General features: G+C 36.0%; 1 protein-coding gene across 2 annotated transcripts in view; it reads right to left on the reverse strand.

Moving 5' to 3' along the window:
• Positions 1-3,178: 3,178 nt before the first annotated feature.
• Positions 3,179-14,260, reverse strand: part of LOC127877360 (hyaluronan mediated motility receptor-like) — a 73,919-nt gene continuing 62,837 nt past the window's right edge. Inside the window, exons 19-24 of one of the 2 annotated variants that reach the window (XM_052423110.1) lie at positions 13,269-13,352; positions 9,636-9,761; positions 7,625-7,716; positions 6,942-7,075; positions 5,987-6,146; positions 3,179-4,498 (exon numbers count right to left, since the gene is read on the reverse strand). In XM_052423110.1, coding sequence (XP_052279070.1) covers positions 4,485-4,498; positions 5,987-6,146; positions 6,942-7,075; positions 7,625-7,716; positions 9,636-9,761; positions 13,269-13,352 — 610 coding nt within the window. In that variant the 3' untranslated portion in view covers positions 3,179-4,484. The remainder of the gene's footprint in view (positions 4,499-5,986; positions 6,147-6,941; positions 7,076-7,624; positions 7,717-9,635; positions 9,762-13,268; positions 13,353-14,260) is intronic. The other variant, XM_052423111.1, reaches the window with a different exon arrangement.

Raw genomic sequence — 14,260 nt, forward strand, 5'->3', positions numbered from 1 at the left:
TTTCATAGTAAGATAACTTAGACGAGCTGCTTCGCAGCATCGTCAAAAACAACAACGGATAGCAAGACCTCGGTGTGATGGTTTACGGTATTTTGATTTTATTTTTTGAACAACTTTCGGAAATCATCAAATACTGACTATTTTGGTCGTAGGAAACCTGTTTTTTTTTCAGGGGTATAAAGTCACCTCCTTTTTCGTTCTTTGCGTGTTAACGCCTTCTGTATGCGTTTTCACGCAGCACACACGCCAGTGCGTTGTAATGGGGGTATAAAGCAACAATGATGGGTTCCTTTATGCGGAAAAGAGCTAGTTAAAATAAAGTTCAGTCGAGATTTAAGTATTCAAGCCCTCAGGGCGTTATATCGGTAGCGGGCCGGTTATAGACGTCCAGTTCTGCTCTGCCGCATGTTATTTTCTAAATAATATGTTTTGAGTAATGCCTATGGTGTTATTGAACAGAAAATACCATTTGAAAAAATCCTCGTTAATATTGATTATATAAATAATATATCGCGAAAAAAAATTCCATTATTATTGATTATATCACATGCATGTATTTTTTTTTCAATATATAAGCAATATAAACATTTTCAATTAGTTTTTTTATTCTCAGTGTCATTATTGAACATGTAAAATCACAAACCAACTATCAAAAGGACCTGTGGAGAATTAGGCTGGGTTAAGGGGAACAATAAAAAGGAAGGCTACATATATTTATAGATAAATGTTTAGGCCTACAAATAATTTTTATTGTAAAACGAATCCTTGTTTTCTGATGATAAATTTTCCCATTTATTGTTTTAAGTTTCGATTAAGTTGAAAGATTATACATGCAAATGTGCACAAGCATATAGCAAAAGAGCGCACTGTATTAGTTCAAATACATTCGTATTTCTACAACTACATAAGGCTTCACACATGAATTTTATTTACGTTAATAAAAATTTGTTTTAACACAACGTGTCTTATATATTTGCACACCATGGCCTCCATAAAAGAACAGACAGTGCTCATGGCGTTTTATATTTTCTACAACACGTACACACGATATAAATCCTACAAAATTGTCTAGCGAATTTCGTCCGAGCAATTCAAGATGACAACTAACTTATCTCATGATCGGGGTTCTTACGTGACGACATTTTGTCCAGTCTATACATGTACATCGGATGATTGAATGAAACCAATTTTGAAATGGAAATTCTGAATTTTCTTTCTCGCGTGCACAATCTTCATTTTAAATTCTCATTTTACGCCACTAAACAGTAAACACTAAGTGTGGCTATTAAGTAATTACTTTCTTTTGAGTTCGTTTGAAAAGACGAACGAGTTTGCTATTGATCGTGCGCCATTTGACAATGACGATATCGAAAGGCGAGTATGGTAATTTACTTTAAAACATAAACGGAATCACGCAAGCTTTATCCACCGAAGTTTAATTAAATCGTTGCAAGACATGAATGGCGCGGATTTCTCTTGTGGGTTGTTATCCGGATCTCCACTAATTTGATCACCACCATATACAGATGTAGTCTTAAATATAATAGCCTGGTAAAAGAACGCAGATTAATTATATCCATCTATAAAATTTGCATTTAAATTCTTTCCGGATTTTAAATGTCAGCGTATACCCTTAAAAAAGTACATTTAACTCCCCCTTGGTGCAAAAAGGTATCATGTGCCATTGGAATTAGAAGGCACATGGTACCTTTTTGCACCAATGGGGAGATTTTTTTCTCTCTCACAATGAGTCTATTGTTAAACGTCATACATTTGAGTCGCATCATGTAAAATGAATATTATAACATATTACATGAGGTACTTTGTCCATTAATGGGACCACGAAACTTTGCGTGACGTTACAGCGGAACGGTTAGCTTCTTAACAGTCTGCGCGGATACGTAGGCTGGCATATAACAACGCTGTCCGAATATGGCATAATACTGATTTTCGCATGACGCGGTTCATTTTGCAGTGTTGTATGGCGCCTATTAACTTTTTGCTACTTGTACGCTTTTCCGAGTTGTTTTTTTTCAAGGGAGGTGGGGGGGGGGGGGGGTGGGGGAGGGCTGGGAGGGGTGTCCGGAAGGAGTCCATTACCGTGCTGTTCTTGCATACACGAGTCTGGTGAAATTGTTAAATCCCGCTGTGGAATCAGGAGATCTTAAGACGATTTTCGTGGAACAAATTTTGTAAAACGTATACAATTTCAGCTGGTTTGAAAATGAAATCGTTACGAAAAATTGTCATGAAGAGCCAAAACCTGAAAATATTGCTCTTTTAAATGATAAATTGATGTAGTTGATGGACTTCTGGCTACGAAAGTCCGTTATAACTACAAGTTTCCATACATTTACAATCTATTCGTGTGCGAGGTGCTTGGTTGACACGTTGACTGACATTTAACTCAATTGACGAGTTTCTAGACAAAGCTGACGGCGGTTGATAAAATGGTCAGAAAATTGTATTAGATAACATCACAAACCAGAGGGTCCTGAACGAAACTAACAATTAGGTAAATACTGCAGCTGCATGTTGTTGATGTGTTTTCACCAAACCCTCTTTTTGTGTACTCTTTCTGCCGTTTTCAGCTGTATTTCCGTCGTAAGCAATCACAGTGTTAACACGTAAATATTTTAGTCAAGCTTTACAGTACGAAACATTTTCAGACCTGCGACCTACCACGTGTTTTATTGCACAACAGCGCCCTCACACTACTTTGGGGGTAGGGTTCCGCAGCCCTTAGGAGGGGGAATTTTCGCGGCGTTTCCCTTTTTGGGGGATTTTTTTTACTTACTCTCTCATTATTACATTTGTACATGTCATGTTTGCACTATATTAATTGCATTTTTCATAATGTAGTATGTGTGCAAAGATTAAATTGAAATGGAATTGAGATATAATAATCATGAGACACATTTTTCTATTAAAAAATTTATTTTTTTTTAAATAGGGGGAAGATTTCCCCCCAAAAGGGGAAAAAAGTATACTTTTCAGGTGGGGGACTGTCGCCGAATTTCGGCGGCAGATTTAATATATTGAGGGCCCTGCAAACTGCTATTAACCTATACATACTTGACTGTTTAAAAGCGGAACTACATGTATTTATGTGACCGAAACAAATAACAACTTTAGATTATAAGTAAATATTGAGTTTGGTTAACAATTTAACGACTTATTGTTTTCAGATTTTATTCACTATTTATTATTTGCTAAACGACACACTGTTATATTTACTACTAAAGAAAATACATAATACAAATATGAAATTGTACAAATAAAAATAAACGACAGGGATATCGAATTCGCATTCGCCCTTGATTATTAAATTGTTCAATCGTCCTGCGACTTCGAACATCAAAACTCCACTTTTAACATATCATGTAATATTGAGATATTGTGGCACTGAAAAGGCAGTAAATCAGTTGAAAGGACAAAATCTAACCCCTGATTCAGAGTCACGGACACCTCAAATTGATTTCACCTGGCTAACATTATTGCTTCATTTCTTAATAAAATGTTGATTGAAAATCGAGTATTATTCGTCTTAACAAGTGCTGATATACTGTTTATAAACCAACACGTGCAATGAATTTCATTGTGTAAGTATTTGTACAATTTCATTTTTTCCCCGATTTATCATATAATGGTGAAATACTGTTTACGCCCTGACAGTCTTCTAAAAAAGTATTCAAATGTGAATACTTATCACTATTTACAAAGTAAAAGAAGCATAAAATCATAAGGCATGTAAAGATTAAAAACACAAAATAACAATAGATGGAAACTAAAACATGTTAGCAAGTTAGTATGGCCAATGTTCAAATAGACAAAAAAACAATTACGGGTAAGACAGTATGACAGCAATTCACATAGAAAAACACTGAAGAAATTCAAACATCTAATAGCTACAACATAAATATAAATACAACTGTATTAATACACTAATATTTCCATAAAGGCTCCTGTCTTATCTAAGCTCTGATAATTAACAAAATCTACAACTTGATTTTGTACTTCCAAAAAATTAAATAAAATATTATTATCAAAATCTTCATTAAATAAAAATCATAAAATGTATGAAATTCAATACTAATAACTTTAAATGTTGGTTCTTTCCATTAATGCTTCGTCTTAAATCTAATTATAATTGAATGTCCTCAGATGTTTAATAAGACAAGCCTCAGGAAAGCAACACCTACTAAACTGCAATACAAATTGTAGATAGTGCCGCTTTCGAAGCAATTACTTTAAACCACTGCTCGATTAGGCTCATACTATTATTATGCAAAGTTTTAACTTTGTTCCTATCACCTCACAGGAAAAATGATGTTGTGCATGATATATTCTAGGGCCTAGCTTCCCGGATCACTTGCTATCCACTTTCATCTATTCAGAGGGTAGTCCTTGTTTGATGGTGAATATAACTACAGTTTGGATACAGCCAAGACTTCACTGTGGACAATTTTTCGATGGAGAATGGCTTACTTTCTGTTCACTGGAAATAGAAACATAAGACATGCCGTAAATGACATTCCTGAGCATAGTATAACTGATCCTATTACTGAATGTATATACAAGAAACAAAGGGATATTGAACATTTATAATATAATGAATTGACTTTTATATTATAATCAGGGATCATATTTTTTTCGGTTTTGTCGGTCCTAGACCGATTGGGGTCATGAAAGACCGATTGAAAATCCCAAACAATCGGTCCGATTCTGTTTGCTAAAATTCCCATGTCATGAAATCGATTACACAGTGTACATGCTAACACACCCTAATGACATTCTAATCTCGATTAGGTGTGACAAAACCATTCTCTGCAGTCTCTAAACCGGTCAGGACCGGTTTATTGCACGTCAGACCAAGAATCAAAAACTTGTGAACAGCGGATTAAAGACGCATCCGAAAAGACGCGTCTGAAAGCACGCGCTGTAACTAAACAAAACATGCCGATACATTTTCCACCAGCGTAAAAATCCGGTAATATAATTATGAATGAAAGTCGCGGATCTGATCGGCAGAACAGCCGAAAGTTATTTTTATGGGTGGAACTTCACATTCAATAGTACACAAGAAAATAATATACATTGTATAAATCTTTAGTAAAACCGTGTTAGAATCGAAATAATTCGTGTACTTTATACTTTGTTGTTGAATAACTCACGACCGTAAAATTAGATGCGTGGTTTCAAATGTTTCGCTCTCGTGATTAAATCCCTACGCATCTTAACTATCAGCCGTGGGTTATTTGACAACAAACTATAATGTACACGAATTATTTCTTAATTATTTGGTGTGTTATTGTCAGTAACCAATCTACGCACAGACATTTGTTTGGTTCAGTGCATGTTTGTTAGCCATTATCGAGTCGACAACAATTTAAAACCTCGGTATAGACTTATGAAAAGTCTGATAAAACGGACACGAAACAACAATAAAATAGCAAATGATAAAACCAGTTGAGAAAACTCGTTCTGTTTAAAAAAATGCCTATGGGAATTTTACTTGTATATTTATTATACCACCTTCATGAATGGCAAAATCAATGGTATATATTTTAACGTAATATGTCATGATTTCGGACATAAATTTTCGGATAATTTTTTCCAATTTATATCCGGACCGATTGATGTTGCGGGAAAATATGATCCCTGATTATAATGCATTGGTTTGTATCTTGGCACTCATTCATTTGGAAACTTATTGGCCAGCAAAGTGAGAAATTTTAACACCCACATGTACCTTGTTTAATGGTAAACTTGGTTTAATAATTGACTGTCCTTATTTTCAAGGAAGTATTAAAGCAGTTAAACATCAGTCCATTCTATTTTAGTGCTCATAGTCTAGGATAGACCTATGCAATCAATTCAAAAGAGATATTCCAAATGAATTTCATAAGAATGATGTCAAGATAGTTTTCTCACTTAATAAGCAATTTTGGAAGTGCTATTAAACTCCAGTGAAGTAAATGGATACCTTCTTTAAGTGGTGATTTCGCCACTGAAGTGTTGGAGAGATTTTCCTTGGAGCCAGCAAATGGCTTGGAGAGGTCAAATCGCCGTGGGGCCACCTTGTCTTCCATTTTTCGCACCTGTCTCTTTAGTTTCTCCACTTGGTCACGAAGTGCAAAGTTCTCCTTAAAATTTAGAAATGTACAAACATGCAATAGCATTTATTGCTCATGTCAACGAACCTAAGGGTATTGACATATTTCAAGTTTCAATTTAATGGCACAAGAAATGTATTAGTTTACAAACTTTATGCTTCTTCCATAAAAAAATCCCAAATTCCAGGGCCCACAACTAAGACATGTGCGGATGACAGGGCTGTTACAGATGTCATGCATATGTACATCTTATGGTGATGACATATTTCAAGTTTCAGTTACTTGAGAAATTAGTTATTTTCTCTACAAATTAAAAACATTTATGCTTTTGCAATAACAGTTGCTAAATTCAAGGGCACATAACTCCTGATCGTGTGAATCAGTGAGCATCAAATAGTTGTCTTGAACAAGTTACACTACATGGCACTGACATATTTCAAGTTTCAATTAAATGAATTGAGAAAAGTAGAAGTGGTTCACTCCCCAAAGATATAACTTCGTATGCAGACCAACCGACCCAAGCAAATTGACTGACAAACAAAAGATTGTGACTCCTATATATCCCCTCTAAAACTGGCTACTTTTAAATCTTAAAATAAATTTCTCTTCAATTTTCCTCCTTCTTTTGGATCAAATTTCATTACTCTTTCAAAACCAAAAGATTGTTGTTTTAAATTTATGATTAAAATTGTGAAATGTCCAGAGTTTTTTTTTAATTAACAGGTTCTTCCTTTATTGAAGAAAAATATTTTACTTATTAATGACTCAGATTCAATGTTAAAATGGCTATATGCAAACAGCATAACACTGTTCCCTATTAACTACCTTTTTCATTTCTCCATACTCCTCCTTCAGCTTGGCAACATGTTTGATCTTCTGCTTCTGGTTTTGGTTGCCAAGCAGCAGGGCATAGTCTCGGCCTAGTTTAGCCATCTCTGCCTGGGTGTCACGAGTCTGACCTGCAACACAGTTAATACAGCATTTTGAGTAAAGAACCAAAATGTGCGGTCGCTTGGTCAAAATAAAGGAATTTAAAATAAAGCAAATTTCAGATTTCTTCCCATCATGCCAGATTACGTGATTGCATGACTTCAGCATGCGGAGTTATAGCCGATGCAGACAGAATTCTAAATATTTAAAATATGTTGAAAAAAGGGAAAATAAATTCCTTTTATGCTCTGTTAATTTTCAACGAAACAGCATTTACCATACTTTCATGTTTGCAAGAAACAGAAAAATTTAACTCGCAAAACATGTTTGTTTCAATTGTAGTCGGGCATTTACCCTTTCTCATTAAGAAGCAAGGTGAAATTGTGTATCTAACCAGCATAAAACCTGGACAGTCTGCAAGTAACGCGCAGTCTTGTAAAAAAGGCCATAAATTTAATAGATTTTTAAGGATCTACAAACGCTTCAAAAGGCGTATCTGGGAGCATGAGGTTCAAGGAATGCTAAATTAAACACCAGATTCAAATCCTCAGGTTCAAACTGCAAGGTCTGTATATTACCTAGAAGCATGTTTTTCTCCAACTGGAAGGCGTCCAGCTGCTCCATGAAAGGCTCCACCTTGGCCTGTAGCTCCTCATACAGCCTGCGATACCTGCAAGGCAATGGATCTCCAACTCAGATCTGTGGTCATTATCATAACAAGGGTTTCCATGTTATTTTGAAACCCAGACAATGGCTCCTGTTATTTGACAGCCTTTACATTGGATCCTACACTATATTGACATCCCGGATATAGTACACATATAGAAAGGATATTTGTTGGAGTTTGCAGAATATCAATTTGAATTCACAAGTGATTATAGAACAAATTTTTTTCTATGATCTTGAGTGAAATAACATCGATATTCTACACAATCCAACAAATTCTCTTTTTACTTTATGCTAACAAGTGATTTTTTGTATTTTTGCTGAAAATAATGATGCAATGTCATGAAATTGATGTCATTTCACAGTATAACAGTGCATATTATGGATAATTTTCACTGTTTAAAAGAGAACTATCTGTTTTAATTCACTGTGTTTCTCTATAAACTACTGGAAAGCATCAAATAAACTATAATAATTGCTTTATTGAAGTGCTAATGATTTGTCATTTATAACCCCAAACTGGGGTATCCTATGACGCCTGGTTGCACTTGGCAAGGTCCCCTTCAAGTCTTCTGTTCCTCTTAACAAAATAAATCTTTGGGAAATGTGCTGTTCCTGATAAGCCTGTGCTTTTCTGGGAAAACACTTAACTCCCATCCATTAACCCATTTATGCTTAGCGTCTAGAAAAAAGGCCTTGGCAAACAGGGTAGATCCAGATGAGACGCTGCATGATGGGGCATCTCATCTGGGTCTGCACTGTTTGCTTAAAGGAATTTCTGTAAGCACTATTCTAAATATAGAAATAACAAGGGCTGTTTGTAAAACATGCATGCCCCCCATATGGGCTGTCAGTTGTAGTGGCAGCCATTGTGTGAATACGGTTTTTGTCACTGTGACCTTGACCTTTGACCTAGTGACCTGAAAATCAATAGGGGTCATCTGCCAGTCATGATCAATGTACCTATGAAGTTTTATGATACTAGGCCTAATTATTCTTGAGTTATCATCAGGAAACCATTTTACTGTTTTGAGTCACTGTGACTTTGACCTAGTGACCTGAAAATTAATAGGGGTCATCTGCCAGTCATGATCAATGTACCTATGAAGTTTCATGAGCCTAGGCGTAAGCATTCTTGAGTTATCATCCGGAAACCATTTTACTATTTCGAGTCACTGTGACCTTGACCTTTGACCTAGTGACCTGAAATTCAATAGGGGTCATCTGCCAGTCATTATCAATGTACCTATGAAGTTTCGTGATCCTAAGCATAAGCATTCTTGAGTTATCATCCGGAAACCATTTTACTGTTTCAAGTCACTGTGACCTTGACCTTTGACCTAGTGACCTGAAAATCAATAGGGGTCATCTTCCAGTCATGATCAATGTTCCTATGAAGTTTCATGATCCTAGGCGTGAGCATTCTTGAGTTATCATCTGCAAACCATTTTACTGTTTCGAGTCACTGTGACCTTGACCTTTGACCTAGTGACCTGAAAATCAAAAGGGGTCATCTGCCAGTGATGATCAATGTACCTATGAAGTTTCATGATCCTAGGCCTAAGCATTATTGAGTATTCATCCGGAAACCATTTTACTACTTCGAGTCACTGTGACCTTGACCTTTGACCTAGTGAACTGAAAATCAATAGGAGTCATCTGCTAGTAATGATCAATGTAGCTATGAAGTTTCATGATCCTAGACCTAAGCGTTCTTGAGGTATCACCATCTGGTGGATGGACAGACCGACCGACCGACGGACCGACATAAGCAAAACAGTATACCCCCTCTTCTTCGAAGGGGGCATAAATATACTAGAAATCTCTAATTTTGGAAATAAGTTGATCCAATTTATAAGGATGGGAGAGTCCACTAGGCATAAATGGGTTAAGCCCAGTTGGTCCAGGACAAGGCCCACTCACTTGTCGAGGTCTTCCTCCAGCTGCCTGGTGCTGGAGATGCACATCACCTGCTCCCTCAACTCAGACAGCTCTTTCTCATACCTGGACACTATCTCAGTCTTCTCCACCTCGCCCTGCTCTGTCTCCCTAGCAACGGATAGGTAAACATGACATTTCACCTGGTCTTGTATCACATGGTTTAGCTTTTAGAGATTTGTGGTAAAACATAGCAGCACAACTATCAATATGGAAACATCAACAAAGTCTATCTATACAAGGTAAAACAAAAAATTGATGTGGTTAGTTGAAATATATTTGAATATATAATGCATGTGCCTCGCTCTAGGAAACAGGGCTTAATGCATATGCTGGTTGTTTTGTACAAAATAAGCACCTACATTTTGCAGAGGTTAATCAGGGACTACAACTTTTACCTTAGGTAGAATTTTGCTAGAAGAAACTTCCTTTAAAGAAAAATATGATAAAAGTGCACTTCACAGGCTAATATGGGAAGATACTTTTCACACATGCATTAAGCCCCATTTTCCATAGTAAGGTTAATTTTGATAACAAGAAACATTGAAATAAACCTATTAAGTAAGACAAGGATATCAGTACAACTGATTGATGTTCCCCAATGATGCTTTGTCGATAGTATATGGTTTAACTGTGTGGAAAAAAAAGGTGTGACAATGAGAAAAACTATTATTAGCCTCAGTGACCTTGACCCCAGAGACCTTAATTTCAAACCTCATCAAAAGGTAGAGGTTCATGCAAGGTACCTAAATCCCAAATGTATAAGAGATCGGTAAAATATTGAAGGCGTTATGAGAAACTGTACCCAAAGTGTGACTTTGAAAAAATCTATTATTAGCCTCAGTGACCTTAACCCCAGTGACCTCAAACCTCATCAAAAGGTATAGGTTCATGCAAGGTACCTACATGACAAATATGGAAGAGATTGGTACTATATTAAAGGTGCTTTGAAAAAAAGTAACATAGTATGACAGAAAATCTATTATTAGCCTGGGTGACCTTGACCCCAGTGACGTCAAACCCCATCAAAAGGTAGAGGTCCATTCAAGGTACCTATGTGCTAAATATGTAAGAGATTGGTAAAATATTGAAGGTGCTATGAGAAACTGTAACAAAAGTGTGATAAAAAATCTATTATCAGCCTCAATGACCTTGACCAAAGTGACCTCAAATCGCATCAAAAGGTAGAGGTCCATGCAAGGTACCTACATGCCAAATATGGAAGAGATTGGAGTATTGAAGGCGCTATGAGAAACTGTAACCAGGGCTATAGATAACAAGCGTGTTTGCGTTATTACGCAATTAAAATAACCAAAAACGTAATTTAATTTAAAATAAAGCGTACAAAAACGCAGATACAAATTTAATAACGTAATTCCCGTAAAAAAACTTGCGTCACAAAACGCAATTCTTACGAACACGGGAGGCGGAAAACGAAAACGGGCGAGGCATGGTATGGTATTGCGCACGGGGGGGTTAGAGGTTTAGGGTTAGGGTTTGGGTTAGTGTTAGGGGTCGGGTTAGGGTTTGGGTTAGCCTAAACCCAACCCTAACCCTAACCCGACCCCTAACCCTTACCCTAACCCTTTTTTGGGGTTATCACCCCTGCCCATGCCTCGCCCGTTGTAGTTTTCCGCCTCCCTTACGAACATCGGGCGTATTTTTTAGACTGGTTATTTTCCGTACAAAAATGTATCGAATAATTTATATGCCGTCCTATGAAGAAAAGAAGGCAATCTTTCCAGCAGTTATCAATCTTTGTGGTACTATTGTAACTATTTGTAGACACGTCCGATTTCTATTTCATTTTCAACGTATTCAACACAAAATGACCCGAAAATGGGGTGCATCGCTTTGAACAGCCATAACTTCATCAATTGTGCAGCCATTTTCGTGAACTTGGTCTTATTCAACGCAAAATTGAATGAACTTTGATCAGAAATTCAGTAAATGTTTGTTGTTATGTACAGGTACCTTTTTGAATTTCATTTGTATAAATAATAAAGTAACCTTAGTAGATTTTTATTATATTATATATGTCATCCCCTAAATTACCCAATTGAGTTAAAAAAAACCGGGGGTGAAAAACCCAATTAAGCTCAAAAGAAGGGGGTGACAATTTTTGCTAAAACTATTGAATTTACAAAAACCCTATTGTTGTCAAAAACAGGGGGTGAATTACACAATATACCCCAAAAGTTATCTATAGCCCTGACTGTAACAAAAGTGTGACGGAAGAAAGGAAGTAAGTAAGGAACCCCAACTGGCAACTATCTCCTCCCAATGTATATATATATGGGGAGCATAAAAATACTACCCCTGTAAATTTGTCATTGTATTTGTGTTAACTTATACTAAAAACATGCAGTGACACGATCAACACCATTCTCAGGAGGCACTCGGACTCATTAAAATTCCTACATAACTTGAGACTGGATGGCAGCCCAGCTTGTTCAGGCAAATGACATACATGCAAAACATGTAGATAAACATGTAGATAAAAGGGTACGACATGTGTTAATAATTTAAGAAACATTCCACCACAGATATGCATGCAAGGTTACAGGTAAAAGCATATGTGTTAATGATGTGTTAATGATTAAGTAACATCATAAGCCACCTGTTAGAATCCACATCAAAGTGGTCAATCAGGCAGATCCAATCCATAGCATAGGATAAGTAATTTAGGAAAATCAAAATATTTACCACATAGATACATAAGTTGAGGAAATTGTAGTCACTCAGAAACTTAAATTCAATTAACAACCGTTTTTTTATACTAAATTCAAGTTTTAAAGCCTTCATTTCCAACCTGATGAGCAGCAAACAGCATAAAACCTGAACAGACTGTGTGTTACTAGCAGGCTGTTCTGGTTTTATGTTGTTTGCACATAGCCATGTTCACTTTGCCTCTTATGGAGGAAAGGGTGAATCAGTATACTAGTAGTTATAATGAACATGGGCATAACAAGGTATTGTACAAAACATGCAAACAGAAAAAATGTGCAATATTCCAATTAACTGTTTGAAACACAGTTTTTATTTTTCATAACAAATTAAAATGAATATTTTTTTTTACAAACTGGAAAGTTGAGCTTGGTCATCTAAAACTCAAAGATCATGCTGTGAAATCATACAAATATATTATAGGGTTTACAACAATAATTTAAATATTAGGTGTTATTCTTTTAATTGGGGTCTAGAAGTTATAACAGGTGAGTAACTTATTAGATTACAACAGAAGCTTTTTCTGGCTAGATTGTTTCCCATTGTTATTCATACACAAACCTAACTTTCAAATATTGATGTATTTCAACATACGGTTATATCTCCCAAATACACATATTAACAGTGGTTGTGCCATGTGCGAAATTTTCAATGCATAAACCAACAGACAGCGTTTAACACAAAAGGTCCTTATTTCTTGGAACAGTAGTCGCCTTTAAATTTTTTTTTTTTTTCCAGCTATGATTTTTTTATCTTGAACAAATAAAAAAACAAGGGGAAACAAGTCTGCTGAATAGAAAAACTACAACAGCTACAATAGGACTCTAAGGGAGAGCAATCCAGCAAGCATTAACAGTGGGAAACAAGCTGGGCACCAGAAATCTGTCTCACCCCTCTTTAGTACACTGGTCTTCCATGATCTGGTACCCGGCGTAGGTTACACAGATCAGCTTCTCATACAGGAAACAGTTATACCTACCCAGACATAGGTACATGCAATAATGTTAACCATAACCACATCAGATGCATATCACTTAACTAATCATCCTCCAAATCCAAAGTTTAAGATTCATTTTACAACAATAAGGGCAAATAAGTGTGAGTTATTCTGCAACAAACCATGGGCAGACCTTAATGTTGTGGAAGTAGTTCCAGAAATTCCAAGAAATTGAGTTTTAATTCCTACACATATAAACCCCAACTGTTGATTATTACTGCAATTACCAATACTAAGACGGAAATAATATCTCAATAAAGCACTTAAAAAAACAAAAAAGACCTCCTTACAAATTCTAAGGAAATCCAAAGGTTAAATGATTTAACCCTTTCCCCCATAAGAAACAAAGTGAAAATGGCTTTTACAACCAGCATAAAACCAGAACAGCCTCCGAGTAACTTGCAGTCTGTTCAGGTTTTATGCTGTTTGCTGATCATCAGTATCAAAGGATTGGAAATGAAGCCTTAAAAACTTGAATCTAGTAAGAAAGGTCTTCAATTAAATTGAACTTTCTGAGGGACTGCAAATGCGTCAAATATGTATCAAATTGGTCAAGGGTTAAATAGTTATAGATTTCATTCACTTCCTGTGTGTGGAAAGGCTTTAAATCTTGCTAACAATCTTCACATTCTCTTACTTTTTGATAACAGTTTAGGAGTTTTTACTTTCTGAGTGTGTCAACACAATACATAGATATGAAAAGGTGAAATCATGACAATAAGACAATACAACAATTACAAGTTCTACTTTCTTTTTGTGTGTCAAACCCATCTATAAGTATGAAAAGGTAAAATCATGATAACAGTATAAGTTCTTTTCCAAAGAATTATGTTTGTGAAGGTAAGTACCCTATTTTAAGTTCTTACATTTTGAGTGTGTCACCTTT

Source organism: Dreissena polymorpha, chromosome 4, assembly GCF_020536995.1.
Source record: "Dreissena polymorpha isolate Duluth1 chromosome 4, UMN_Dpol_1.0, whole genome shotgun sequence".
NCBI lineage: Eukaryota > Metazoa > Mollusca > Bivalvia > Myida > Dreissenidae > Dreissena > Dreissena polymorpha.